At 39.0% G+C, this 27,763-nt stretch overlaps 1 protein-coding gene across 1 annotated transcript in view; it reads right to left on the reverse strand.

Moving 5' to 3' along the window:
* Positions 1-1,167: 1,167 nt before the first annotated feature.
* The window catches only part of LOC105383610 (CYFIP-related Rac1 interactor B), a 30,997-nt gene continuing 4,401 nt past the window's right edge, over positions 1,168-27,763 (reverse strand). Inside the window, exons 2-6 of the mRNA XM_048631559.1 lie at positions 16,061-16,192; positions 8,614-8,775; positions 8,013-8,125; positions 4,270-4,467; positions 1,168-1,535 (exon numbers count right to left, since the gene is read on the reverse strand). Of these exons, the coding sequence (XP_048487516.1) occupies positions 1,469-1,535; positions 4,270-4,467; positions 8,013-8,125; positions 8,614-8,775; positions 16,061-16,192 (672 nt within the window). The 3' untranslated portion in view covers positions 1,168-1,468. The remainder of the gene's footprint in view (positions 1,536-4,269; positions 4,468-8,012; positions 8,126-8,613; positions 8,776-16,060; positions 16,193-27,763) is intronic.

The following is a 27,763-nucleotide window of genomic DNA, read 5'->3' on the forward strand; positions in this document are numbered from 1 at the left end:
TAATTCTGGTTCAGCAGCTATTACAGCCTCGTCTTGGGTGGGTGACCATCATCATCATCATCATCATCATAATCGTAACGCACTTAATATTACACATCTTATAAAATGTTTCCTACTGGTAAAGCCATTTTGTTTTTGGGTAGAGCTAAAACATTTTCCCGTAAAGTGTTTTCTCTCAATACTACGCGTATTTGACTTTAGGGAAAATATTCAGCCATGCTTAAGAGATTAGGTAGAAAAAGCAAGGCAATTTCATTGTTATAAGTACATTAACTATCGTTACTGAATGTTTAAAAGTTCATAGTAATTCGGACGCATACGGGTATAGGTAATAATAATATTTGTGTCAAAATTAAGGGTCCAATGCTATAATATCTTTCCTTATTAAGGCGCGTCTTATAAATACATTACATCTTTAGGATATACTTTACTAACAATTCATAAGTAAATTTACACCATAATATCCATATATGGGATTTTCCATAGACCTAGCCTGATGCGGGAGTTGACGGTATGAGGGGAGATTTCCAACAAAACTTTAGAATCGTTAAAGCAAAGAATATTTAACGTTTACGTAGAGTTGGAAATTATATTAAGTCATTTAGAGTATGCGGTGTATCGTTTGAATTCAGGATCTCACTGATGCTGTTATTTTAGTTTGTTTTCTTCTAATACTCATAACATCATGTTAAATGCAATATCATAAAGAGCAAATTTAAAATAACAATTAATAACCTAGGAGTACGAAGGTACATAAAACTGACTATAAGGGACTATTCGCTTCCAATTAGATTTGAACGCAAAGCTAACTGGAAATAAAGTTAATTAATACGTTAATTATAACTACAGATAACATATAAATAACGACTGAATACTTAATCGTCCAACTCTTACTCACTAATGTTCAGTGTTCAATACAAAATTGTGCCTAATTATTAATTCGAGAACCAATCTCAGCGCTCAGAGAATCGAATCCCAATTGAATTTGCATGTATCTATTATCCGATTTACACACATCTTACACATAGACAAATCTTTCTTCCATCCACCACCTTTTAAATCCATCCACTATTACCAGTTTCATAATCCTGGCATCTAAAAATTTAATTTACTGCATTTGCTCTGCTATCGGTATAGACTTAGTACCTTATTGAGCATTATCTAATAACATTCGCAAGAATTTAAACCATCCTAACCCTCACCAAAAGTATGATCACTTTATTATAACCCAAATCCAAGCAGCGCAGCTATTGGACCATAACAAAGTCACCCACTGTCTATCCCCATTCAACCTACTCTTATCTATCCAAGCAACATTCTGATTGGGCCTATTTCTCCATAAGCGCTGCGATTGGTCACTACCCTTCCCCCACGCTCTGATTGGCCTACCACTGAACACTAGCGAGTGCGAGCGCTATCCCCGTCCCGCTCACTCGCCGCAGCAGCACGCCAGGCCCGAGGGCTGCCCTCACGCCGCCAGCAGAGTCTTTATGTTCTTCGGCGTCGTCTGGTGGTTCAGGTGCTTTGTTGTGTATCTGCGGAGGAGAAGGAGGTTAGGGGTGAGTTTACAGACGTAGAGGAAGATGTAAAAGTGTTATAGGGGGATGACTGATTAGTCTAATTACCATATTGTACTATGACTTATACGTAATTATAGGTAGAAATTTTGGTCACGTGATTATACGGACGTTTTTTGAACGATCGATTGAAACGGCACAAAAGGATCTGACGAAATTCGAAACGGAGAGTGGCATGCGTCATAGACGTAAAATCTATCGAATCTAGAATCTTACCCAACATTCGTCATATCCTGACGAACCTCGACAGAAATGGGCATAAATGGAATCCTGATGAAAGAACAATCTTACGGATGTGTCTAAAATCCAGAGCAAGAGAATCCTCGCAATCTTAACAATCCTTGCAAACCGCTTAAAGCAAATCCGTTTTAAATATGCTGGTGGAAGGCCCAGAATTCATAGAAGCGCAATTCAGTGGATCAGAGCCTCTAAGTATTTACCAGCTTACATACATACCTGAGTCATAGTTGCATCGTCACCAAGACACCTATTTACACACTTGACCAGCTACCCAGCCACATGAGACCTATATACACACTCGACCAGCCCCCCCAGCCCCCCCGCCCCTACCTGAGCGCGTTGAGCAGCGGCTCCGCCTTGGCCGGCGGCTGCTGCTGCAGGAACTTGACGCAGCCCTTCACGTCCACGGAGGAGGCGCGGCAGAACGCGCCGGCCGGGTGCACCCAGTCGTACAGGATGATCAGCCCCGCCGTCACAAGGAGGACCAGGAGAGGGATCCGAGTGACTGTAGTGAGCTTCTGAGAGATTTTAGGTCTACCACCAGCATATTTAAAACGCATCCTGCTTTAAGCGGTTGCCAGGATTGTTAAGATACGAGGATTCTCTTTCAGAGAAATGGTGTCATTGGCGAGAAAGCCAAAATGGAAACTGATGGAAGTAGAATCTGTCGAATCTGGTGTCTTTAGGTACTCACACTCGTTGTAGATTCAAATCAGGATGATACTGAACCAAAAAGAGTACCTATAAATGGGATCCTGTCGAAAAAGGAATCTTACGGATGTGTCTAAAAGCCAAAGCAACCTATATCTACCCGTTCAAATATGTCCCAGGGTAGTTGCGTTGCCATTCAGAGACCTAGACACTTGACCCGCTAAAGAATCCAAGAAGAATGTGTCTAAAATCCAAAGCAACCTATATCTACCAGTTCAAATGCATATTAATACCTGGGCATTAGATGCGTCTGGTCGTTTTGTCATTCAGAGACATATTAAGACACTAGACCAGCTCTCCAGCCACATAAGACCTACATACACACTCGACCAGCCCCCCCGCCCCTACCTGAGCGCGTTGAGCAGCGGCTCCGCCTTGGCCGGCGGCTGCTGCTGCAGGAACTTGACGCAGCCCTTCACGTCCACGGAGGAGGCGCGGCAGAACGCGCCGGCCGGGTGCACCCAGTCGTACAGGATGATCAGCCCCGCCGTCACAAGGAGGACCAGGAGAGGGATCCGAGTGACTGTAGTGAGCTTCTGAGAGATTTTAGGTCTACCACCAGCATATTTAAAACGCATCCTGCTTTAAGCGGTTGCCAGGATTGTTAAGATACGAGGATTCTCTTTCAGAGAAATGGTGTCATTGGCGAGAAAGCCAAAATGGAAACTGATGGAAGTAGAATCTGTCGAATCTGGTGTCTTTAGGTACTCACACTCGTTGTAGATTCAAATCAGGATGATACTGAACCAAAAAGAGTACCTATAAATGGGATCCTGTCGAAAAAGGAATCTTACGGATGTGTCTAAAAGCCAAAGCAACCTATATCTACCCGTTCAAATATGTCCCAGGGTAGTTGCGTTGCCATTCAGAGACCTAGACACTTGACCCGCTAAAGAATCCAAGAAGAATGTGTCTAAAATCCAAAGCAACCTATATCTACCAGTTCAAATGCATATTAATACCTGGGCATTAGATGCGTCTGGTCGTTTTGTCATTCAGAGACATATTAAGACACTAGACCAGCTCTCCAGCCACATAAGACCTACATACACACTCGACCAGCCCCCCCGCCCCTACCTGAGCGCGTTGAGCAGCGGCTCCGCCTTGGCCGGCGGCTGCTGCTGCAGGAACTTGACGCAGCCCTTCACGTCCACGGAGAAGGCGCGGCAGAACGCGCCGGCCGGGTGCACCCAGTCGTACAGGATGATCAGCCCCACCGTCACAAGGAGGACCGGGAGAGAGGGATCCGAGTGACTGGATTGGGTATACTAAGGGATTCTAGACCTACCACTAGATATTTAGGAGGATTGTAGGGTTCTCTATCAGAAAATCAGTGCCACTGGCGAGGAAAGCTAACATGGAACCTGACGAAAGTGGAATCTGTCGAATCCATAAGATTCCTTAGGGATGTGTCTGAAATCGAAAGCTACCTTTATCTACCAGCTCAGATTCTTACCTGAGAAACCTCCAGAGTATTTCGAAGTTTGTCCCAGAATAGTTGTGTTGCCATCCAGAGACCTAGACACTTGACCCGCTAAAGAATCCTGGCAAAAATAGAATCTTACGGATGTGTCTAAACTCCAGATCAATCTATCCTTAAGTATCAACCAGCTTATATTATACATACTTGTGCAGTAGCTGCATCGTCATTAAGACACCTATTTACACACTCGACCAGCACACCCAGCCACATGAGACCTCTATAAAGACTCGACCAGCCCCCAACGCCCCCCGCCCCTACCTGAGCGCGTTGAGCAGCGGCTCCGCCTTGGCCGGCGGCTGCTGCTGCAGGAACTTGACGCAGCCCTTCACGTCCACGGAGGAGGCGCGGCAGAACGCGCCGGCCGGGTGCACCCAGTCGTACAGGATGATGAGCCCCACCATCACGCGCAGGACTAGTAGGGAGGTTTCCTCGCGGCTGAACTGGGCGACGAGTTTACTGGGGAAGTGAGAATAGGGTATGATTAGAAGCAGCGTAAAGGTAAATGGTCCAGTCATTGCATTAGGCGGGCTATTCACTAGAGTAGGCATAGGCTGAATGTTTAGTAGAGATTAAGCGCCCTACTATCCCGCTCCGCTCTGATGGACAGGTAGCCTTATGCTGAGTTAAGAGCTTTAAGAAGATCTATCATCTAATTATGTAAACCAGAAGACCACGTTAGATAGATAGCCGGTAGAAGTTGGATGCGGAAAAGGATAGAATGTTGTGGTGCTCCTTGGTAGAGACCGAAGTTTCCAGAAGTAGACGATTGTTGGCTGATGATGTTCAGAAATGTTATGGTACAAAATATCTACCATAATGCTGTAACGTAATGGCCTGAACACTGGATGTTTGCCCGTAGTAGATAATGAATATAGTTTTATCTTATTTATGTTTGTTTTAACTTTATTGCAAGCAAGTAGAAACCTACTTTTACTTTATTTGCATTGATTTATCAAATGTATGCTTTATCTAATTCTCTATTTACATTTAGTCAGTCATTAAAAATCTTCCGCAACCACCTAAAAACATAAGCTAGTCCCAGATCCAGTCCCCTCGTAACCCAAATTCAAGTAGAACAAAACAAACAAACAGATTCACATTCTAACGACACATGGCGTTTACGAAATTACAGAGTAACTGGATTTACAGCGCAGTTAACGTGCGCCCGCGCATGTAGGTTGCTTCGTGATCTAGGGAACATATGTTTTTTGGAGGATGTTATTTACTTTTATAAAATTGATAGTAAAAAGTTTTAGAAGTATAAACTTGGGCCTCATATTGAAGAATTCAAACTAACATATTGGATCGAAGTCATGATTCGTCCTCGTCCTGAAATTGGGTTTGCTAAACGTTATTGCATTTTTCTCGCTTTAATGTGTAGTCTGTACTGTGATCCTTAATGAAGTTATAAGATTTATACAGGGTGTGCAAAAGGGCTACTTTGAACAATCCTGTAAAGGAAAAAGGCAAAATATACATTCATGAAGACCACGTTTGTAGATAGTGTAGGTAGTTAGAGGCTTGGTAGGTATTTAATAAAGATTGTGATAGTAAAAATTGCTCAGCGTTATCGGGTCACCAGTTCCCGTTCATATTAAAAATGTGAATTTATAGCAGCTATAAAAATATTCATAGTTATTACAATGTATAAAAATGAGACCAAGTCTTACAGAAAAACAGCCATAAATCTCTTTTACATCAAATTGATTTTATTTTGACTGTTATGGTGCTATTTGGGTGAAACATTGTGTCCGATTATTGGCTGATGTTAGTGTGATGATGATGATTAATATCTTTATAGCAAATAATCAACGCAAAGTCATCAAACGCGACGCTTATCAAATAGAAAATTGACATTCAAACAGAGTCTTCTATTGTTATGGTACGTCTGTTCTGTCGTCATCGATTGTTTATGTATGTACAATTTTACATTGTATATTATTATGTATGTACGGTGGCCTGCGCCTAAAAGTATACAGGCGGAGTTTTTAAAATAGCGATCCCTGATGATGAAGGGACCAGCTACATCTGTTATAAATCCGGGGACGTGTTGTGTGTGATGTGTGTAGCAGTGGTGTTTATGTGGATGTGCCCGAGCAGCATGTGAGCTTGAGATCGCTATTTTAAAAACTCCGCCTGTATACTTTTAGGCGCAGGCCACCGTACGTACATACATAATGTACATTCGCTCAGTTAGGAAATGGGCAATCACAGCCTGTTTGCAGTTACAATGTGCCCTTGTATGTACGATAGTAGGTGTTGGATTAAATTGTCTGCTTTATCAATTATACATGTGTCATTTGTAACATTCCCTCTCTGTATTTAGCTCTACATGATAATTTTGTAGCATAAATTTCGTTATTAGACACAGGACTCTCCTATGAAACAGAAGTCACTGGAAAAAGTTCTCAGATCCCTTTCAAAAGTCTTATAGGCAACCTAGCTAGGTCACTCATAGTTCATAGTATAGATATAGATGGAAATTCTAGTGCTAATATTGGGTAGCAGCGGGATACCCCAAATTCTTTTACGCTCGATGGCCAACTTAAGAAGCTAACTGCAGCTTATACGAATATTTTACTTGGTGCCTACTAGAACGATAAGAAAGTCTTTAGCATCTTTAACACAAGTAAACTCCTACTCCTTGACTATTTGTCGCGGCGCTAGTAACAATTACTCACGGAGCTTATCGGCTAAAAGCATTCCGATGCACAGAGGTGGGTAGGTACGCAAATGTAGTCTAGGCTTAAACCAGTTTAGCTTTCACTGAGACTAAGTAATCCTAACTATAGGCACTTAGTGTATTGGGCTTTTAAGTGTTTTAGAGATTCAATGTAGCAATTTGTTTGGACTAAAGCATTCTAAGAAAATAAATAAAGTGTCATCATGTCGGTAAGCAAACCCGACCCCTAAAAGAAAGATGATCTGAGTAAACGTTTTGTCCTGCACAGAGGTTGCCAAATTGTAGGTAAGTATATTGTGTAATTCCAAATTTTGTCAAACCGACTCATTTCTACTTCTATCCTAGTTTGAGTGATAAGATTCAATTTCGACATGATTGTACCTAGCTACCTAATGCTAGGATCAGGGCATAGATTCTAGGTCATAACAATAATTATACATATAATCACTATAGGTACACAATCATAACCACCCTAGCAAAGCTAATGCAACAAAGTAAGCCAATGTTGTCATACCAACTCTAAATTCTCTAGCCCTTATTCCTGTGCTATTAATACCATAACCGTATAGCAATCATCACGCTACATGTCTCCGACAGTACAGTATCATATTGAGTTACCGAGATATCGTGTGTCTGCCGGCTTGTTAGTGCAGAGCGTAGAAGAATGATTGAAGTGTGAGGCCGGATTGTATTCTTGTAAATGGGGCTCGTATGACTGGCTAGCGAATATGTTTGAGTAACTCATGCGTAATGGTTATAGGATCATAGTTTATGTGTATCGTTTAGGTATGATTATTGTGGTCAGATCAGATGAGAGTGTATTTCGCTGGTATTCTATATAATATGGTACTGTAGAAGGCAGTGTCTAATTAAATAAAGTTTATAACTTTGATCTCCTAAAAAAGAACATTTGCAAGTAGTGACCGCTGTTGTGGAATGCATTGAAACAAATAATAACTTGATAACAGTGGATTCAATATTCGCAATAGACACAAATATGGCACTAGCACCGCGATGAAAGGATTGGCCAGTCAGAATAGAGTCAGTAACTATTTGGAGCAGCTTATATTTCACTCGGCTACGACCGCCGCTTTTGTGCACTCAAGGGGCCCTAAAAGTATCTTATCTAAGTCTAGTTTTTAGTTCCTTCATCTAACATACTTTTTTTTTGCAAATCGTACCTGTTTTCCTGTACATCCTTTAGGTTGGCTGGTAGAAAATGCTCTTAGCATTAAGCCCATATTTTGGGCATTTATTATATATTTGTGCAATAAAGAATTAAATAAATAAATAAATAGTCTAGATGCGCAATACTCACGGGTTCTCGAGCATCCTGAGGCAGACTTTGGCCATGGTGCTGAGCGTCTCGGTGGTGTTCTCCAGGTCCTGCTGGTTGTCGCTCACGAACTGGGATGTGGCCTCGCTCAGCACCTGCGGGGTTGGAGTTGTAGGAATATGGCGTCCAAAGGTAAGTGCCTTTCTATGCATCATCTATAAGGCTCGTGAGTCGCGCGTGGCTGACGACTGATGACGCTATGCGCTATGGCACAGTCGCGATGTCGAGGAAAACGTTGGTCGGTATTTATTTATTTTTATTATTATTAGCCTTACAAAGCCTTCATCTATTACTAATGGCAAAAACCCTAGTATTACTATCAACATTGAGCTTGCTAGTCATAGTTTGCTTAACCGTCTTCAAAACCTTCAGAGCTCCCCTTCCTATCCCTCTCTTTGATAACTCCTTCTAAAGCCTTGTATCCACTTGAGCATACTCAGGCGAATGAGCGGCTCATTTGGCCGAGAAGCTCAAGTGGAGACGCCTGAGCTATATTATTATCTTCTAAATAAATATCAAATGAGCCGCTCATTCGCCTGAGTATGATCAGGTGGATACAAGGCTTAATTCCTCACCACCTCACCTTAAGCATCGGCGTAGCCTGCGCATAGAACAGCGACATCCTATTAGCAGTCTCTGCGCTCAGCGGGGGCTCCCCGGGCGGCGGGTCCGCGCTGATCAGCCCCCCGCGCGACACGCTGCGCCGGTAGTAGCTGAAGTCGTTCTGGATGGCGGGGATCTTCATCTGGAACAGCGAGATAGAGAAACATGTTGTATGCGTATGTATGTTGGAGCAAGAGAGATGTACAAAGAATTCGGCTAAAGCAAGAGGCCCCTGAGGCTGACCTTCATCTGGAAGGGCGGGGGACGCTGGTTAGAGAGCGCTACTGTAGCTTACGAAACCGATATTCAGAGGGCGCTGCTATACTATGAATAAAATAGTTCTAGCCAAATTTCTCGTCATCAGAACCATTAGGGCCAATGTACATTTTTTGCAACTTTTCACTAAATAAGTAAAAAACCTTGTTGTAAGTATTATAATCGTACCGATAAAAGCTCTTGTCCGTTTTATTTTTGTCAAGCTAGCCCGGACAGTAGATCGTAACTTTTACTTGGTTTTAGGCAATGTGCAAAATGCTTAAGCATTTCGAGCGATACAGTCCATTATCGTCCATTACTGGATAAATACCTGGGTAGGAAGGTAATTGGACATAAATATAGCTTTGTTATTAGATATGATGGAATTACGTTATGAAATAGATTCCTATTCCTAAAATGCATGATACTTTAGTTTTCTGTATCTGACTGTGATTGTCTGGAATGGCAAGTGTAAGTACATGCAAAAATGTGCTCCAAGTATGATACAATGGAGTGAAAGAGCTGACATGCCTGAAACGTCTTCAATGAACAAACCGACATTATTCGCGAATTCATAACATAACTACGCTGAGAAAATTCCAAAGCGATTGAAGCCGCAAGAATTACGAATACCAAGTGAGGAATGTTGCTCGAACATTCCACAGGGAAAAATCTACTTTGGTAAACCAGAGGTTAAGCTATTTTGAAACAGGCCGATAAATTAATAAATTAGCAGGATTTTAATCAATAATGAAGTAATTCCAGAGTAAAATGAAAGGCTCTAGAGGACATACACAAAACACATATAGGTGAAGAACACCTTTAATTTTTAGTAGTTAACTACAATGTTGTTTTAGTCATTTATTTATTTAAACTGAAAAAACACGACTGTAATAAAAAAAATGCAATGTATTTATCTTCTAACGAGTAATAGAAATAATTACCAATTAATAAAGTAATTGCGGAAACAGTTACCATTATAGGTAAGTTCCTACATAGGTAGTAAAACTTAAAGTAGAATGTGATGTTACAGTTTGCATTTCTGTGAATATTTTACCATAAAAAAGTATGCACGATGAAAACTAAGGCTTTCAATAAAATTAAAGCCATTTCCTTGGTAGAAACCGTTTCTCAATCTGTACCAGTAATATCTCCGATTACCTATACATAATAATGATGATATCATCGAGGTATAGTGCCACAAACTTATCTGTTCCGGTGACAGTTCAAGTAAATGTCTAATATTTCTTAATTTTATAAGATTTTAAGTTTGCCCGTAGTGGTTATTTGCCCTTGAGGTTTTAATAAACCCATCTAATCTATATCAATATACAATTAATTAGTAAGTAATGAGATATGGATCAATTTAGTTCACTCTCACCGGAACAGATAAGTTTGTGGCACTATATATCTGCAGATGTCACCACTCGGCTGTCAACTGCAGGGTATTCGCGTCTGCGGGCGCATTGCGGCTTGTGGCTACACGAATAAATAGGTGGTCTACGTCTACCTACATTATACAACCATTAAACTGTGTTTATTGCAATAGCCTATTTGAAAAAAAAAGCCATAACATAATATGTTTAGAGAACATACATACAGAGGTTTGCATGCATTAAACACTAAAAATCAAAGCCAAGGTCAATAAAAAAAGTATGCGTGCATCAGCACCACACTTGGAGCCACATCGTCAAGGTACCTACCGAGATTTTGGGTACTCAAAGTACCCAATCCATTGTAGACATTTCATTTTACTCCATAAGTATCACTTTATTGATACACAATAATTATCTTTTATGAATACAGAACAGTTTCATTTTATGCTTCATAACATAGGTCACATGTATTCCCAGCACAGCACAACATAAAACGAGATGAGGAACAAGGCTTGGTAATCAAAAGATAGAATTGTAGGTACCTTTTCCCTTTTAGGTAATAATTGTAAAAAATGATTGTAAACAAGTAAACAACAATGACTGACTGACAGACTAGATCCACAGAGAAGGTAATGACTATCATAAATACTCGATGGTTATGATACGCGAGATTGTTATTATTCTACTGGTATTCAAAGTGAGGCCATACTTATTATGAGGATTTCCGTACTATTCGTCATCAAAGACGTCTCAATCGCAAGTACACAACACAAATCGAGATGAGCGAGTGTAAGTAAACCAATTCGTAATTGAAGTAGACCCTGTTATCATCCTGTTATGCATTGTGGTCTTTTATCTTTAGCTGCGTACAGACCGGCCAAACGAACGCCAACGAACAGGTTTTGTTGACCTTCGTTGCTCAATCTGCCCCTGTATTATGTATGATAAATGTCCATCGGTGGGCGTTCGTTGGGCCGGTCTGTACGCATCTTTAGGTAATAAAAGAAAAATAAAACGTGGTGAGTATCAAGGGTGAATACTAAACGCTTACCTTATTCTGAGTAAAAAGGTTTAATTATTGTTCTGAGCTCCTAGAAAGTCATAAATTATATTCTGTACGATCTATGAAACTTTATGCACATCAGCTGTTTAATTGTTGATTAGTATGTAATTAATTACTTAATCACCATGAATAATTTCAATTTTATTTAATAATTGTTATTACCTACTGTGTAATTAATTGCAATAATAGTTACATCAAATAAATTATGTAAAGTGAAGTTGATAACAAATTTAGAGTGTGTGTTCTTTTGCAATCGAATGTCTCATTGGTTATGTGTTTGTGTAGGGTGACCATGTTTTTGATTAAGGTAAAACTTTCCACTTTACTTTAGACTTTAAACATAAATATTCGAGAATCTGATGTTTTTTTTCTTAGAAACGTGCTTGGTTAGACTAATACTAACCCCCATTTCCCGCTCAAACGCATTCTAGTTAACACCCTGTATAGGTACATTACATTTTAAACATTTGTTGTTGTACTGTTCTGTATTAGTATCTTCAAATATTATGTTAAAATGTAAAAATAAATTGACCAAAATCACACAGCGAAAAGCTTGGTATTGTGGAATTATTGACGATTTCGTAAATCCTACTTAGAAGCGGTAAATTAGGAATTAGGCAAATCGAATGATTCACTGGAGGAGTGCCTTATTCTGAGGTCGGGCCAAGGCCGACTTTCCATTATAATTACCTATCTATTTGATTGTTGATTCGATGAATAATGCACTGTATCGGTAAGGTTCAACAGAAATTTACAGAGTATACAGAGTGTTGCAAAAGTGGTAGGTAGTTAGCCGAAAGGCAAAGAATTTACCTAGTCAATCTGAACAACTTCTATTTTACGTCTTGGAATTTCACCCTGGCCCCCTTTCGGCTTACGAATCTAACTATATTTTTAAACACTCTGTAATCAGTACCACTGAGGAAAAAAAACACTAATCCAGTACTATACGATTTATTTACAGATGGAGCCACTTCCCTGAACCAACCTGACTGTGTCTCTAATTTCGTCTTCGTGCGGATGTCACTTGTGTGAATCACTTTTATATTTGGGCAAAGCATTCTTTGCAAATGCACTCGGCGAGAAAATCGAACAGAACGACAAAGAAAGTTAAAAAGTTCCAGACACATACATTTAAACGAAGCGCAGAAGAGTGCAGTTTAGAAAACGCTTTATGAAAAGCACTTGTTTATTTGAGCACAGCATTCACGAAGATCGCTACAAAGGAAGCTTCGGTTAAAGGGTCTAATAAACTTGAATGTTTATGATCGACATTTCGTTTTAGCATATCGCGACTTCGATAAACGATGCCCTGATTCTGACTCGCGAACTATGGTGATTCGGTGTTAACTGAAAGCACTGCTTTTATTCATATCCGAAATGTAAAATCCATTTCATGTATACCTTTCAGTATTTATATTACGTTTATTGAGGATGTTATTCAGTACCTAGAATGTTATTCAATTCTCATTCATTCCGTTTCAATTTCAATTCTGTTTCTTTCATCCTCTGTCTAACTGGTCACGGTTAAGCGATGCTAAGTCTCTTGTAAACCGTTCAGGTCTCCAGAATAGGGCTCCGCCGACTATCAATAGCTCTGTAGGCGTAGCGAGGGACAATGACACAGAGGTCACGGGATATTATGCAGAATTCATTGATTTCATTTCAATCGAAAACTTGATATGCAATGGCAGCGGTACACTATGACTTACGGTATTGAAATAGTAAAAGCGCATTTGTCGATTCTTTTTACTGAAAATATTGGAAACGCTAGAAAAAAAACTAAGGCTCCTGCAGGTTAATTTGTACATAATCGAATCGGAATAGCACTATTGATCATTTTAAAATATAAGGGCTTAACTTTTGAATAGCCCTGGTGATTCTCAGTATTACACTCTTAATGTACATATTATATATGTGATCCACATAGATAGTTACATAATATTCAATCGGCTTTTTCGAATTACTTTCTAGAAAATCAAGGTGAAGAGGCCATGACAGAACATGAAGGACATTGTCAGAACATTTTGATTCAAAGACCCCTTCAGCCGTTTAACCCGACCTCTCAATCGGACGCTTCCGTAGTGAAGTTACTAACAGGCTAACAGCGAGAGTCAAAACAATGATAGTACATGCTGTAAGTACTGTCAGGGAATTGCCCGATATTCTTAGAGCTCAGAGTCGCTTGCAGTCCGCTTGCGTGTTCAATACAAACACACGCACGCACGCACGAAGAGTTGCGCACGGGAAATTGATTTGAATTAAGGCTTGGATTTCCCTGATGGTACAATGTAACATTAGGGGACAATCTAAGAGTAAGGATTTGGGCGCTACCGTTCTCAATTCGTGCGTCGTAAGAGCTGATTTTGAGTGGAATGTAATGCAGAGATGGCGGCCACTGTACCTCGAGGTGTTTCGTAAATATTGACAGATATTGTTGCGAAAGGGGTTCAGTTACTTTACTTGCTTTGCATAAACAGTTATCAGTTATCACTTGGGGAATATAGGATTCCAAAGCAAACGTATTTGAGAATACAAATCTCGGAATGTATGTTTTTTTTATAACATCATTTTGATCATCGTCTGCTGGAATTAGGTTTCTCCCAAGGACCCTTCCTCATCTAGCTATTACCGGCTACCTATCTAATGTCGTTGGTTCAGCGGGCCAGAGGGCATCCCACGCTACGCTTGCTTGTTCGTGGTCTCCCTTCATAAACCTCCATTCGTTTACCTCAGCACTCATCTTCGGTAGGTATATATTATTATTGCAAAAATATTTACAAAATAGTTTCGGCAGCTGTGAATGAACCAATGATGTGAGAGTGTGATGTCAGCGACTGTAAGTATAAATAAACACTTCGTCTTATGAAGTGGGATGATTGTGGGCTGGAATAATGTAATAGACATACGTAATAAATATTGTGTGTGTTACTTGCGAGGATAGTTTACACTCACGCTTATTGAGACAAGTAAAGTTTAGACACTGTAGGTATAAATAATCCTAACTAATATTATAAATGCGAAAGTAACTATGTCTGTCTGTTACTCTTTCACGCCAAAACTACTGAACAGATTTGAATGAAATTTTGTATACATATGGTCTAGACCCTGAGAAAGAACGAAGGCTACTTTTTATCCCGGAATTCCCACAGGAAAACTTTTTAAGGCGAAGCGAAGCGAAGCTCGCGGGATCAGCTAGTAATTTCCACAAAGGAAAGTCACCTAAAGAGGTATGAAGCGGATTTATTAATTTCCTGGAAATGTTTCAAAGATTTGCTGAAAACTAATTTGTCGCATGAAATTGCTTATGGAGAAGAAAGTAAAAATCCTTTTTATGAATCTGTTACAAAGTATGAGTGTTTTATACGTACATATTACTAATTAATTATGCAATTTTATGAGCGTTACCTACAGTTACTTCTGGTGAAGGTTTAGACTTATTAGTGCGTAGCGAACAAGCGAGATAATTTATAATATCTATATTTACATGTGATTAACTGTAAACTTTTGCTAAACATTTATGTATAACTTGGCAATGAATGATAGTGCTTTTATGTTGAACACTTTTTCAGTCACAATAATAAAACTAACACCAGATAAGTCAGCTTTAAATTCATCATCGTGTAAGAGTCCCGATTTTATAGGGAATTTTTATGCAGATTTTTTGCTGTTTCATATAACATTTATGCAAATGAATATACCTATACATAGATCCAGGATTAAATCTGGAGCATTTGAGCCAAATGCTTTTGATTCCAGGTCATACCATGCATTACCAACGGATTTAATGTTATTAGATAACGTATTTATAGAAGGTTGGCCAGCGTGCAAGTTAATATACATTTACATATTTAACACACATGATGTAGATTATGAAATTTGATATGCATTAAATCTCAAGAATTAGGTCAAATACCCTGTCGAAAAGGGACGGTGTATTGAGTCCAGAATCTAAAAGACTGATTATATGGAAATCAAGAGATAAAAATCATACAAAATTATGCCGAGCTCCGATAGGAGATGGCACCCTAAGAAAAATATATATGTATTACGGGTTTTCACTACTTTCAGACCACCCATCAGTAACATAATGATATATGTACCTACCTAACCACATAATGTGTCTCCCAGCCATAATATCCTGTTGGTACCAAAATACTATCCTAATTGGCAATTCCTTCCTTTGACGTGATGAAATGTCGGTCAAGAAAGTCCTGAGTGTTAGTTAGTATTCACCGCTGATGCTAGTTTGAAAGCTATTTGAATTTTGGCAGTTTAATGCCGTCCTTGTATGGGGTGCTGATCACAGTGAAGACAAGGTGCTGATGTGTGGAAAAGTTGAAAAAGAAGTCCATAAATAGGCTTGGTATTCGTTATTGAAACTATTTGGCGATAGCAACAACATTACATTGCTATATGATTGCTATTATATTTTGTGTTTTGCACTGATGCAATGATAGAATAGAATCCCCAGACACAGCAGTCGCTATCCTCTGCCTATAGGTAAGAGTGTACGTAGCCAACTATACACTACCTTTCATTGAAGGTGAAATTAATACACATTCCTGATATTGTGCGACAAGTTCAACTGGGTATATAATTCTTATCCACCGCCTTTAAAGTAGCTTATCAGTGATGCTTCGTAGGCAATCATCAATACCTATGCAGTAAATTTTAACACCCGCGCTATACTCATAACATACACCCACAGTCCCTCACAACACAACACGCACCTTATACTCGTCGAACTTGAGCACGAACTCGAGGATCTCTGCGAACTGCTTCACCAGCGCCTGCTGCTGCTCCAGGTGCTGCGTGGGGCTCATGCCGCTGCCCACCAGCGAGCCGAGGAGACGGGGGACCACCTGGGGGGAGAGGGGAGCAGGTTAGGTACATCATCAGAGCTATGGGCTATGGACACGGATCGGCGCCATAGTGCGGGTTGGTGTTATTCACTGCCAGTTGACCAGATTCATTAACTGTTAGCTCACAGAATGTTTCGTTCAACGAACGTTTCATTTTTTATCTATTGGTGAATCGAATATTGATGTATCCTTATATGCCCCAAATAAATGTTATACGAACTAATGATAAAATAAGAGCTTTACGCGCAAGCTTCGCAGTTAAAGAGGTTTCTACTACGTAGTCTACGTAGCATAAGATAATATTATTATATTATAGTGAAATATTTTTCCAATTCGCTTTAGTAGTTTTGATTTTAATTTTTATCATCATCAGCCAGCAATCATCAACTTCTATGTTTAAGGAGCGTCACACAAAACATTTACACACAATATATTTATGTAAATATCTTCAATTATAACAATAAAAAACTTGCTTTGAAAACCCATCTCCTGAACAGACATTGCATTATTTTCGCTGTTAACTCAATCTATTGTGTGGGACTAGTGGTCATTGAGACGTCTTTGTCCAGTTCTCTCTGAAGCGTAGCTTCTTATTCCCTGAGGAAATATGACTCGTAATCCAATAGCGACCCTCAAAGTACCATATCTGGCTCGTCCTCACTCAAAGGATCACCAGTAAGCGACCTGAATGTTAATCAACATGTTATATTTATGCCGCGGCCAAAACTTTGGACGGCTAATTTACGACCCAACTATGTTTAACTTTCAAACAAAAGAATGCCGACTTTTTATTTATCAAGTCAGTTAAAGGGTTATAAAGTTTAGAAGTAAATACATTCCTAGGTACAATAATTTTTATTTGTGCAGTTAACTGTACTAATAGGTACCTGAACGTGAGGCATATATTTATGTAATTTTACCTTATAATCGAAATCTATATATTAACTTTATAAAATAGAAGACTAAATATACCTTATCTGCTTATACTAAACTATTTATATATTTTACGAATAAAAATAAAATACCTAATAATATAAAATACTTTTAGGGCCTGGAAATATTCTACCCTTAATAAACAGGAGTTTATCAAAGGTAGAATATTTCTTTTAGTTCGCTGCCGTCGCCCGGGATGGTTCCGAGGAGGCTGGCAGCGTTCCCTCTCTGTATAGCCTTTACCTTGTATATAGTTATCCTACTGCTGGCTATTGTCCTACCCATACCCACGATTCCCGTCTCATCAAAGACTGTGCTGATTAAGGAAAGAGTCCCAACAGTAGAGGTTTTAACAATGGGAACCCTTTTTAAGGTAGTCTCTTTTCTTAGAATCGTTTCACGAGTAATTTGGGAGAAATGGACAAAAAAGGGAAGAGGCCATTTCGGTATCATTATCCAATTGAAAAGGAAACTTGAAATTCTGGTCGGGCATTTCTATAATTTGTTTGGCCTAATTGGTCTCAAAATCATCTCTATGGCTCCTTTGTAGTATTCTAAGATAGAGATCCAGGCTGTACTTTACTTGATCAAAATAGAATGAGGCTACCGCAGTCCTAGTTTCAGAATCGGAGCTAGTGTAATCGAAATGTTTTTAAAAGAATGAGCTAATTATCGTCGGCGAATACTCTAATAGGTCGTACCCAACCCAACGAGTACGAAACACAGTGTAGCCCGAGGCCTATTGCTGAATATTTTTAAACAATGTCAGGATGCAGGTTGTTATTGCAAGTAAGACAATCCCGTGTAATGGTCTCCCATTAGCTGGCTGTTCAGAATTGGTGAACCTCAACCATGAATTTTAAATGGAAATCTATGAAGTCTATTGAGCTATGTCATGATTAAGGGTTATCAACCTGGTGAAAGAACAGGCCAGTCAAATTTGCGTTAGGTGTATATTATTACTTATTTATTGACTGTGAGATAAAGTTCCTTTATGTCCTGTAAATCTGGAACAAGAACCAATTTAGAATCTCTACAAAGCGCTATAAACGAGTCTGCAAATACCCAGCCCAGTTTAGTTTATGTACTAGTTCATTCAGTTTATTAGTGTATATTACGACGACGTAATTGCACTGACGTCTATTAATGAAACTGGGATTATGGATGGTTTGCGGTGTGATGGTGTAGGTTTATGGCAACGTTTGTGGTGACTCTGGTGACTGCTTCCCGAGAGGATACGATTTATCATCCAAGCTGTATGTCACCGATTTGATGCAACTGTTGGTGATAAAGGCAACTTTGAGATTGCATCATCAACAAAAATTACTTAATATCACTTTTGTAGTTAAAAGTCGGTTCAAAGTATTACAGGTCCCGCAATTTTAAGGAAGAGACATGGGTTAGAATTTTAATCGACAGAGTTATACGTTACTATATTTATGACGAACCTTTAAGTTTTAGTTACTATTATTTTAAACCTAAAAGTAAAGTATTCCCATTACCATGATAAATATTATGCTAAAGACTCTTTACACGCAGAACAAAGACCGATGCAACATGAGATCGATACTATACCGTAACAGCACATCCCTAGCTAGATTACCATTACCCATTAGCCTATCCTATGTTCAAAGGAGGCGGCACGGCACAGAGTACCAGCCTACAGGCAGTCTATCATTTAGCATTGTTCCTTCCTATTGCGAAATGAGTTAATAGCAGTGCCGGCCCTACAGCCGATGGCCTAGTTAGCTTGTTATGGTTCAATGTTCGCCATGTATTGCATGTTCGTCGAATGTGCGACCAACGATTGATTTATTTATGGGAAGGTACCGGGTTTAAGGCTTGGCAAGGGAAATAAAAGGGTACCCGTATGAACAAACCTACAAACTTGTATTAGGGAAAGGAACTGAGTAAGTTACTTCACAAACAAAAGAATAAATTGCGCTTCACAAACCATACTTTATAAAGTTATTATGTATTAACAAGTATACAAACGTTTTTATTAGATACTTACTTGTTTGCACCTGATCATTGAAGAATGATTCATAGGAAATATTTCTTGTTGGATTTTACGCCTGTGCGTATAAGGTAGGTAGCTAAGTACTTCCATTGTAATTGTATTTAGGTCTCTACTTTTAATACAAATGAAATTAAAAAAAACTACTTTCATTGAAAACTTAATTTAAAAAATCATTCAAATCTACATCAGCAGCATCGCGAACAAAGATTAATCAACAAGATATAGACATGACATTAATAAAAGATTACGTGGAAATTAATTGGACTTGTTACTTCCTGTGGTAGATACCTACTGTATACTGTACTGATGGTGAATCATGCCCACATTTAGTGACGTTGAATCATACAGTCACAGTTTTAGGATGTGCGAGACAAAAAAGGGTTAAAATTACATAAATTTGATTAATTTAGTTATCTACCGAAGAACCGACATGAATTGGGGATCGACAGTGGAAGCCACGAAACGGCAAACGTAGCGTGGACCATGGGACGTTCTGCTACCCTATCTATACCATATAGCAATCGGCAATCCCTAAACGATCTCTCAAACATCTGTCAGAGCCGCGAGCACAGGATTCGAAACCTCCACAATTTACGTTGCGTATCGACAAATATCACTGTCAAAATGTAAGGCAAATTTGTTAGTTTCAAAAGTGGCATTTGTTTTTTCCATTACATTTTGACAGTGACAGTTGACGATACGCAACGTTAACGGAGGATCGAAACTTGTGCTCACGACTCAGATCGATACACGTATTATGTGATGTGAGCACTTGAGGTAAGCGTCCACGTATCGGTATCGTTCGTATCGCACCAAACGGACTTTCATCAATATATGCAGAAACGGCGCCGGCAATCGATAAGAAGTGGACGCACTTGAGTGAATTTCTATACTGAATGCGATGCGTCCTTTGCGTACTATACCGTAGTTGAACGCTTACCTTTGATGGTCATTGATAAAATATACTAATTAACAGTCCCTGAGCACTCTGGTATAGAGTAAACACAGATATTGGACCTGATTGGCAAATATTGACTGAACTGTTGACACTCCCGCTATCTGCCGATGAAAGTTAAACTAATTAAACTACCACGGTTAATTGATTCTCGGATATAGTTTCTGTGTAAATACCTTATTTTGAATATTTCGTTTCACTTAACAAATAATACCTACCTACTGACGACGCCGACGTACTAAGATAGTTATAAATTTTGATTTCACCATAATTAAATATTTCGCCATAGTAAATTAAACATGTAAGTAGTAAGATTCAAACCTAGTCCAAAAGCCCTCGCGATCAACTTACGCCCTTCCAACTGAGCACATATCCTACAACACATCGTATAAAAAGTAGCTACAATACTATAATCATGTAAGAAGAACACAATTCGGTCCAACTGCCCGTGTTGCATATTTTATGAACGAATGATAAGAGAGGATTAGGTGCTCGTGGTCACAATACACGAATGGCAACCGAGCGAAACAACTCGCACCAATGGCATTTCGCAGCTGACACCTTACACCCCCTGGGACCTAAATCTTGTCTTCTCGCAATGGTCAAGTCACGTCGCTCCTACAGTGTAAGACCGTGATCTATGCAATATGCAAGCGCCGTAGGAAAGCGGAGGCAACGGCCGTCGCGCACCATTAACCGGGTTCCACTTGGACTCCGCTCATGAGAAGCAGTCTCGGAGACGTGTGCCGGGTGTGGTGGACCGGGATGTGGCGAAGTTAGCGTTGACGGACGATGCAAACAAAGGTGGAGATGCTGGAGGCACCAATGTTAGATTTAGCTTTGTCAAAACGTAAAATTGTACATCGAAATTCGAGTTTAGGATCAATTGGTAAGATTTCATTTTCCATGTGACAATTTTTTGTTCGTCCTATACATAATATAGGAAAGTCAAATTTGGTTCACCCTTTATTAAACGTTACTAGGTCGCTAAACTACAAGGAAATACGATTAATTATTTCCGCTAAACACTCACAATCACGATGAAACACACAAAAAATAGGAAACTTATTTATATATTTATTTTTGGCGGCACGTGCGTTTAACGACAAAACATTTCAGTAAGTACAAAAACACAAGAATACACCCAAATCAAAACTTCCAGTTCAAATCTAGCTCATTTTGCTCACGATTTAAGAGTTAGGTGTAAATTTATTCCATAAATAACGCATGGACCCACGCGGCCGCATCTGGCGTTTAATTTACAGCTCAAATCTACCAATTACGTGATAACTGGTGTTAATTCAATAACTAGGAGCATTGTACGGTGGTCGCTCTCACAAGATATGTACGCAGTTTATAAATTGAAAATGGTAGTGGTTCGGTTTGTACGTATTTTTTTACGGTCATGAAATAAAGTGTGTTCAGCTTCATCATCAAAATTAATTCAGCCGTCCAAAAATAGTTATCATTATTATATGCTACGGTTGAAAATATCGTAGTAGAGGCTTTTTTTAATAATTTGATGTCTATCCACAGCCAGAGAGAGTGCTAGAGATGAGTGGAGGTGAAATACCTCTATATTATTATAAGTTTGGTAGATAAGTGATAATGATAAGATAAGGGTGTACTTCAAATAATGAATAGGCCTGTTATCATAATGTCTTGTTATGAGTTATGATTAGGATATTAAAATACATTAGAGCATAAGTATTGTCCAACAATCGACGTGTGTTCGAGTATGAAAGGTATTTATAGTAAAACAAAAACCTAAGCTATTTTATTTATTTTATTTATTTTATTTTAGGAAAACTTACAGCACAATTTAAAGGTATAACAATAGAATGAGCAGTAAAAGGCCTTTTACAAGTTTCCACTGATAGAAATAACTTAATAATATTTACGCTAATACAAAGTAGCAAACTAAAGTAGGTACATTAACATATTATCTACGCCTAATCAAACGTACTAAACTGTATATATACAAAGATGTTTAATAACAATTACACTGTGAAATTATATTATACCTAAACTCTTAGACATCAAAAAAGGTACAACTTAGAATATTTCTCGCCTTATTAATGCTTGTATTAAATATATCAATGTCCAAATTATTCGATACGTGGTTAAAGTTGTTGCAAGCACGCCATAGATACGAATTCTGTCGGTAATTGGTAGACACCGTGGTGTTACTGAAAGTCGGATTGAAGCGACGGGAACGATTCGGAACATAAAATTTTAATTTTTCCAATAATTGAGGACAATCAATTTGGCTGGTGGCAATTCTTAGGAGGAATAATAAATCACAAATTTCACGCCGGTTTATTAATGGTAGAATGTGAAACTGGCGGCAACCTTCCTTATAGTTTTGTAAGGGATACCTAACACGATAACTTAAATACCTCATGAACCTTTTTTGTATACGTTCGATGCGATCAATGTATACCGTATATCTAGGGTTCCACACCTGTGATGCATACTCTAAGTTACTTCTGACATAGGTGCAGTACAAGATTTTAAAGGTTTTTGCCTGTTTGAAGTTAGTTGAAAGCCGCATTATAAATCCAAGAGCCTTGCTTGCTTTAGCCGTAATCGCATCAATGTGGGCATCAAACAACAGCTTCGAGTCATGGATTACACCAAGGTCTTTGATTTTACTGTCTCTTCCGATGGCATGACCTTTTAAGAAGTAAGTAGTTAAAGTAGGTTGTCTTTTTCTAGTGAAGGTGATGGTAGAACATTTTGATGGATTTAAATCTAATTTATTGTCGTTACAGTATTTATCTAGGTTATTTAAGTCATTTTGTAATAATATAATATCATTTTCATTAATAATAGGTTTAACAATTTTCATATCGTCTGCAAATATGTAAATACTAGAGTTACTAAAGCACGAATCAATGTCGGAAATAAACAATAAAAATAGCAAAGGCCCTAATATAGAGCCTTGTGGCACACCACTTGGTATTTTAACCCAGTCAGACTGAAAGTTACTGGCCACGACAGCCTGGGTGCGGTTACTGACATAAGACGAAAACCATCTGAAGAGATTGCCACGAATTCCCGCCTTGAAGAGCTTGATCAGCAAGAGCGAGTGGTCAATACGATCAAACGCCTTGCTATAATCTGTGTATACGACGTCAGCCTGGTAACCTTGGTCCATTGTTTCCGTAAGTAACTCATTATACAGCAAGAGATTTGTAACCGTAGACCTACCCCTTAGAAACCCGTGCTGAGTAGATTTAAAAACCGTCTTAAGCGCCACATTAAGGTCACGTTGTACAATTTTTTCAAAAACTTTTGCTATTATGCAAAGCTTGGAAATAGGTCGATAGTTTTTTACATCATTTTTTGGCCCCTTTTTATGGATAGGTGACACAAAAGCTGCTTTCCAAATATCTGGAACCTTGCCCTCTTTAAGTGACTTTTCAAAGAGGAGGTATATGGGAAACGAAAGTTGTTCAGCACACTTTACCAAGTAAATAGGAGGGATTTTATCAGGACCGGCGGACTTACAGGTATCGAGTCTTTTGAGATGGTTATGTATAATTGATTGATCTAGTTGAATTGAGGATATATGACAATCATGGTAGAGGTTCTCAACTTCACCAGGAGAATCAGGTGGATTTAGTGTATCAGGCTCTAGAAAAGTGGAATAAAAGTAATCCGAGAATAATTTACAAATTTCATCACCCGAGGAAGTTATGTTGCCTTCAAAGGTCATACAACTGGGCAAGGAGTTAGTTTTGGCTTTGGATTTTGCGAATGACCAGAATGTTTTTGGGTTGAGTTTGATTGACTCCTCAACTCGGGTGATATAAGCGTCGTAACATTCGGTTTCCAACATTTTAGCCCTACTTCGTAATATACAGTATGAATTAAAATCCGATTTATTACCATAGTTTTTAAATTTTAAAAAGTATTTATTTTTCTCTTTAAGAATTTTTATTAGTGCCGGTGAATACCATGGTGGATGTGATGTACTTTTTAAAACTTTAGATGGTACAAATTGATCTCGTAGTGAGTACAATTTGTCATAAAAAATTTCAACACACTCATGTAATAGTTTATCGTGAAATGCCTTGTTCCAGTCGAAATTTTGGATTCCCGTGTTAATAGAGTCCCAGTCCGACTTAGAATAGAGGTGCACAGTGCGTGGAAGTGATTTAAGGGGGTTGAAATCAGAACATTTATAAGTAATACATAAGGCTTTATGATGCGGATCTAATGGTACCAGGGGACTCTGACACTCTTCTACCGAAACATCACTGTTTGACACTACTAAATCCAGAAAACGGCTGTACTGGTTACTAATACCATTATACTGGCTAAAACCAAATGTGTCTAGATGGTCAACAAAATTTAACTCATCATGGTCACTGTAATTTGACGGTAAATAATGTGACAATTTAATATGCTATGTTATTTATAATTATTATGGAAAGTTTTTTTAGGGACGCAGCTGTAACCCAGTGTACATAATTAATTACTGACGTGTCTAATCTCTATACTAAAAAACATAAAAAATGCTTTATAGAAAATAAGATTACCTACCTCACATTCTTTACTATGCAACGGTTTGCCCATCCGATCCCGCCCTTTCCTCCTTTTAACCTACTTTAGACTAAGTTAACTGGGTCAAAAAAGCTATTATAGTAAACCATGCAAGGTCACCCCATACCCTTACCCAGAGGGCAAGGCTAAGGGTGCCTATCCACCAGAGCATCTTTGCTGCAATGCTGTGATAGAAATACACTCGCAATATATAGTTTTCCAGTGGTATATCACCAAATAGCTCTTATTGTATTATTATATCAAACCCAAAATAGAAAAAGTCTGTCTGCAATATTGATGTCGATTCTGAAGACAGAAATTCTAATTTTAATGCTGTCAAACTAAAAAATTAGCTAGCATAAAATGACATTTACGGAAACAATCATAGAGTCGAATTTTAAACAAAGAAATTAAGGTTTTGACAGCTCTAAATTTAGAATTTCTGCCTTCAGAATCGACATCATTGTAGGACTAAACTTTAACAGAGCGTCAGTATATTACCAACTAAAAACGTAAATATTTTGTTCAAATATGGTATTAACATCTTTATATTAACTTTATAAAATAGAAGACTAAATATTAAATTAAATGTTTAAAAAAAATTCACCTTATGGTGTTTTAGTTTTGAGAGTGGAACTTTTTTATTGACTGCGAGTGTATGTTACCATCAGTACCATGCTCTGTGGACCAATAAGTTACCTTGTTACGCATATCGCATATCCATAGAAAAGCAGTCAGTCAGCACAGCACATCACTAGTGGATAAGCACCCTAAAGCCTTTTTAAAACTGGACTCATTATTATAAAATGTTGTTTATAAACACCTGTTGCATGAGAGCAGGTGCATTGGGTACATTTCAAGTTCTTTCTTTAGTGTTTTCTGGGCAAATTACGGCTGTAAATAAAAGTGAGGTTGTTAGTACAACGCAACGCGAACGGGACAAAGCTAGTTAGGAATTTAGAGCCTTTATTTGAAGCCTTTACGATTTAAATTAGAAATAGTTACGAATGTGAGACGTTTACCTACAGCTTTGACCGTAAACCACCAGTATGCAAGTTTAAGTATCGTTTCTCTAAAGTATTCCACTGAAGGACAAAGGCCTCCCTATGCTTACTCCACGGGGTCTATCAGCAAATCCTCATTCATCAGCATTTTGAAGCTATTGCATCAGTACCTATAAATGGTATGTACAACAAGCATGTTATGCAACATTATGTAATTTGTAATTTAAATAAGAGCTTCCCGGTTTAGAAGGAAAATATGGTTAAATTAAAACAACCGTGCAAATTAACAGCAGAGTTACCTAATAGATACAGTAATGTACGTATAATAACTATGTACTTATCTATTAATACTTTTCGAGCTAGCAACAATAACCCTTCAAAAACACTGTAGCAGTATACCATATCTTATCAAAAATATACGTCATGGCAAAGGTGCATTAAAGAATGCTGGCTTATGTCGGTACAACAGCTGCAAAACAACAGCTGGAAACAAATATAGACTGAATGAAGGATAACTTCAACTGCAGTAATTCTATTAATGTTTCAACTTTAGCGTCTAAAGGTGCGCTTTTAAAACGAGCTATGAAACTGTATAACTGTTGGGGCAGAGGGTTATTCTAGATTGAGTTAGCAAAAAAACAAATGAAGGAAAGCTCCCATTCAATCGGTACGTTTAATAACACGAGATAGAGTCGTGTTTGAAGCTGCAGCGCTCAGAATCTTCGTTCTTCGTAACCTAGAGTGACCCCCGTGTAGCTAGATTGAAGAAAGTTACAGTTTCACGACATGCATGTCAGTAAAGTTAGATCAAGATGGTAAAATTCAAATTATGGGCCTGGGCCTTAATCATGATACAGTATAGACCATTTCCTCGGCTCTTGAATGAAGATCACTACACTCGCGAGCAACCAAATCGACTCAAGCCTTGACGGCGCAAACATACATTAATACAAGTAAAATTATGAATAGAAATAATAAAAATGATATGTCATTTAAAAGCTTAAGATGTCAGCTTTAATTTGATATCATTATTATTGAAATCCATTCATCATTTTTGAAATAAATGATGTCTGAACGCAATTGTAGGAAAAACGGGAATTTAGGAAAAAAGGGTATGGGTATCGTATTATACAAATTAAACAAAAAATGTTAAGATAAAAATTTATTTATTTAAATCAATACTTTGTATTGCCCCCTCTTGCCCTAATTACAGCCTGCAGCCTGTTTCTCATAGACCTTATCAACTTTTTGACAGTTTCCTGAGGAATGCCGTCCCACTCCTCTAATAAAGCTGTCTTCAGCTCGTCCACGCTTGCAGGGACTGGATTCCTGGCCCGAACTCTTCTTTTGAGCTCGTCCCATAAGTGTTCGATGGGATTCAGGTCAGGACTGAGCGCAGGCCAGTCCATCGTGCGCAATTCCTTCTCTCTCAGAAACTGCCGACTGACTCGTGCCGTGTGGCAGCGGGCATTGTCGTGCATTAGCACGAAGTCTTCACCGACAAATTCTGCATAGGGCACAACATGACCGAGTAGAATGTCGGTGATGTACCGATCAGCTGTTAACCCGCCTCCTCGGCCGCCTCCAGGCACGAAAACAAGTGCGGTTTTTCCCTCTAGAGAAATACCAGCCCACATCATGCAGGAACCGCCGCCATATGCTACTGTTTCAGCGAAACAACATTGGGCAAATCGTTCCCCCGGACGCCGGTAGACCCGGCCTCTCCTGTCACTGCCATGCAGACACACTCTGCACTCATCAGTAAACAGGACCGACCGCCATTGCGCAATGCTCCAATCGAGATGCTCTCGAGCAAACTGAAGACGCGCTTGTCGGTGGCCTGCAGTCAATTTGGGGCCTGATGCAGGTCTTTTTGGTGTCAAGTTGGCTTCCTTCAAGCGTCTTCTCACTGTCCACTCGCTGACAGCCACTTGTCGTACACGTCTCAGTTCTTGCTGCACATCAACGCCCGTAAGGTGTCGATTGCGCAGCGAGGTTGAGACAATGAAGCGGTCGTCTCTCTCTGAAGTGCAGCGGTGGCGGCCCGTTCTTGGTCTTCGATTGAAGGCACCAGTCTCTTGGAACCGTCTGTATACTCGGGATACAGC

This window comes from Plutella xylostella, chromosome 29 (assembly GCF_932276165.1).
Source record: "Plutella xylostella chromosome 29, ilPluXylo3.1, whole genome shotgun sequence".
Taxonomy (NCBI): Eukaryota; Metazoa; Arthropoda; class Insecta; order Lepidoptera; family Plutellidae; genus Plutella; species Plutella xylostella.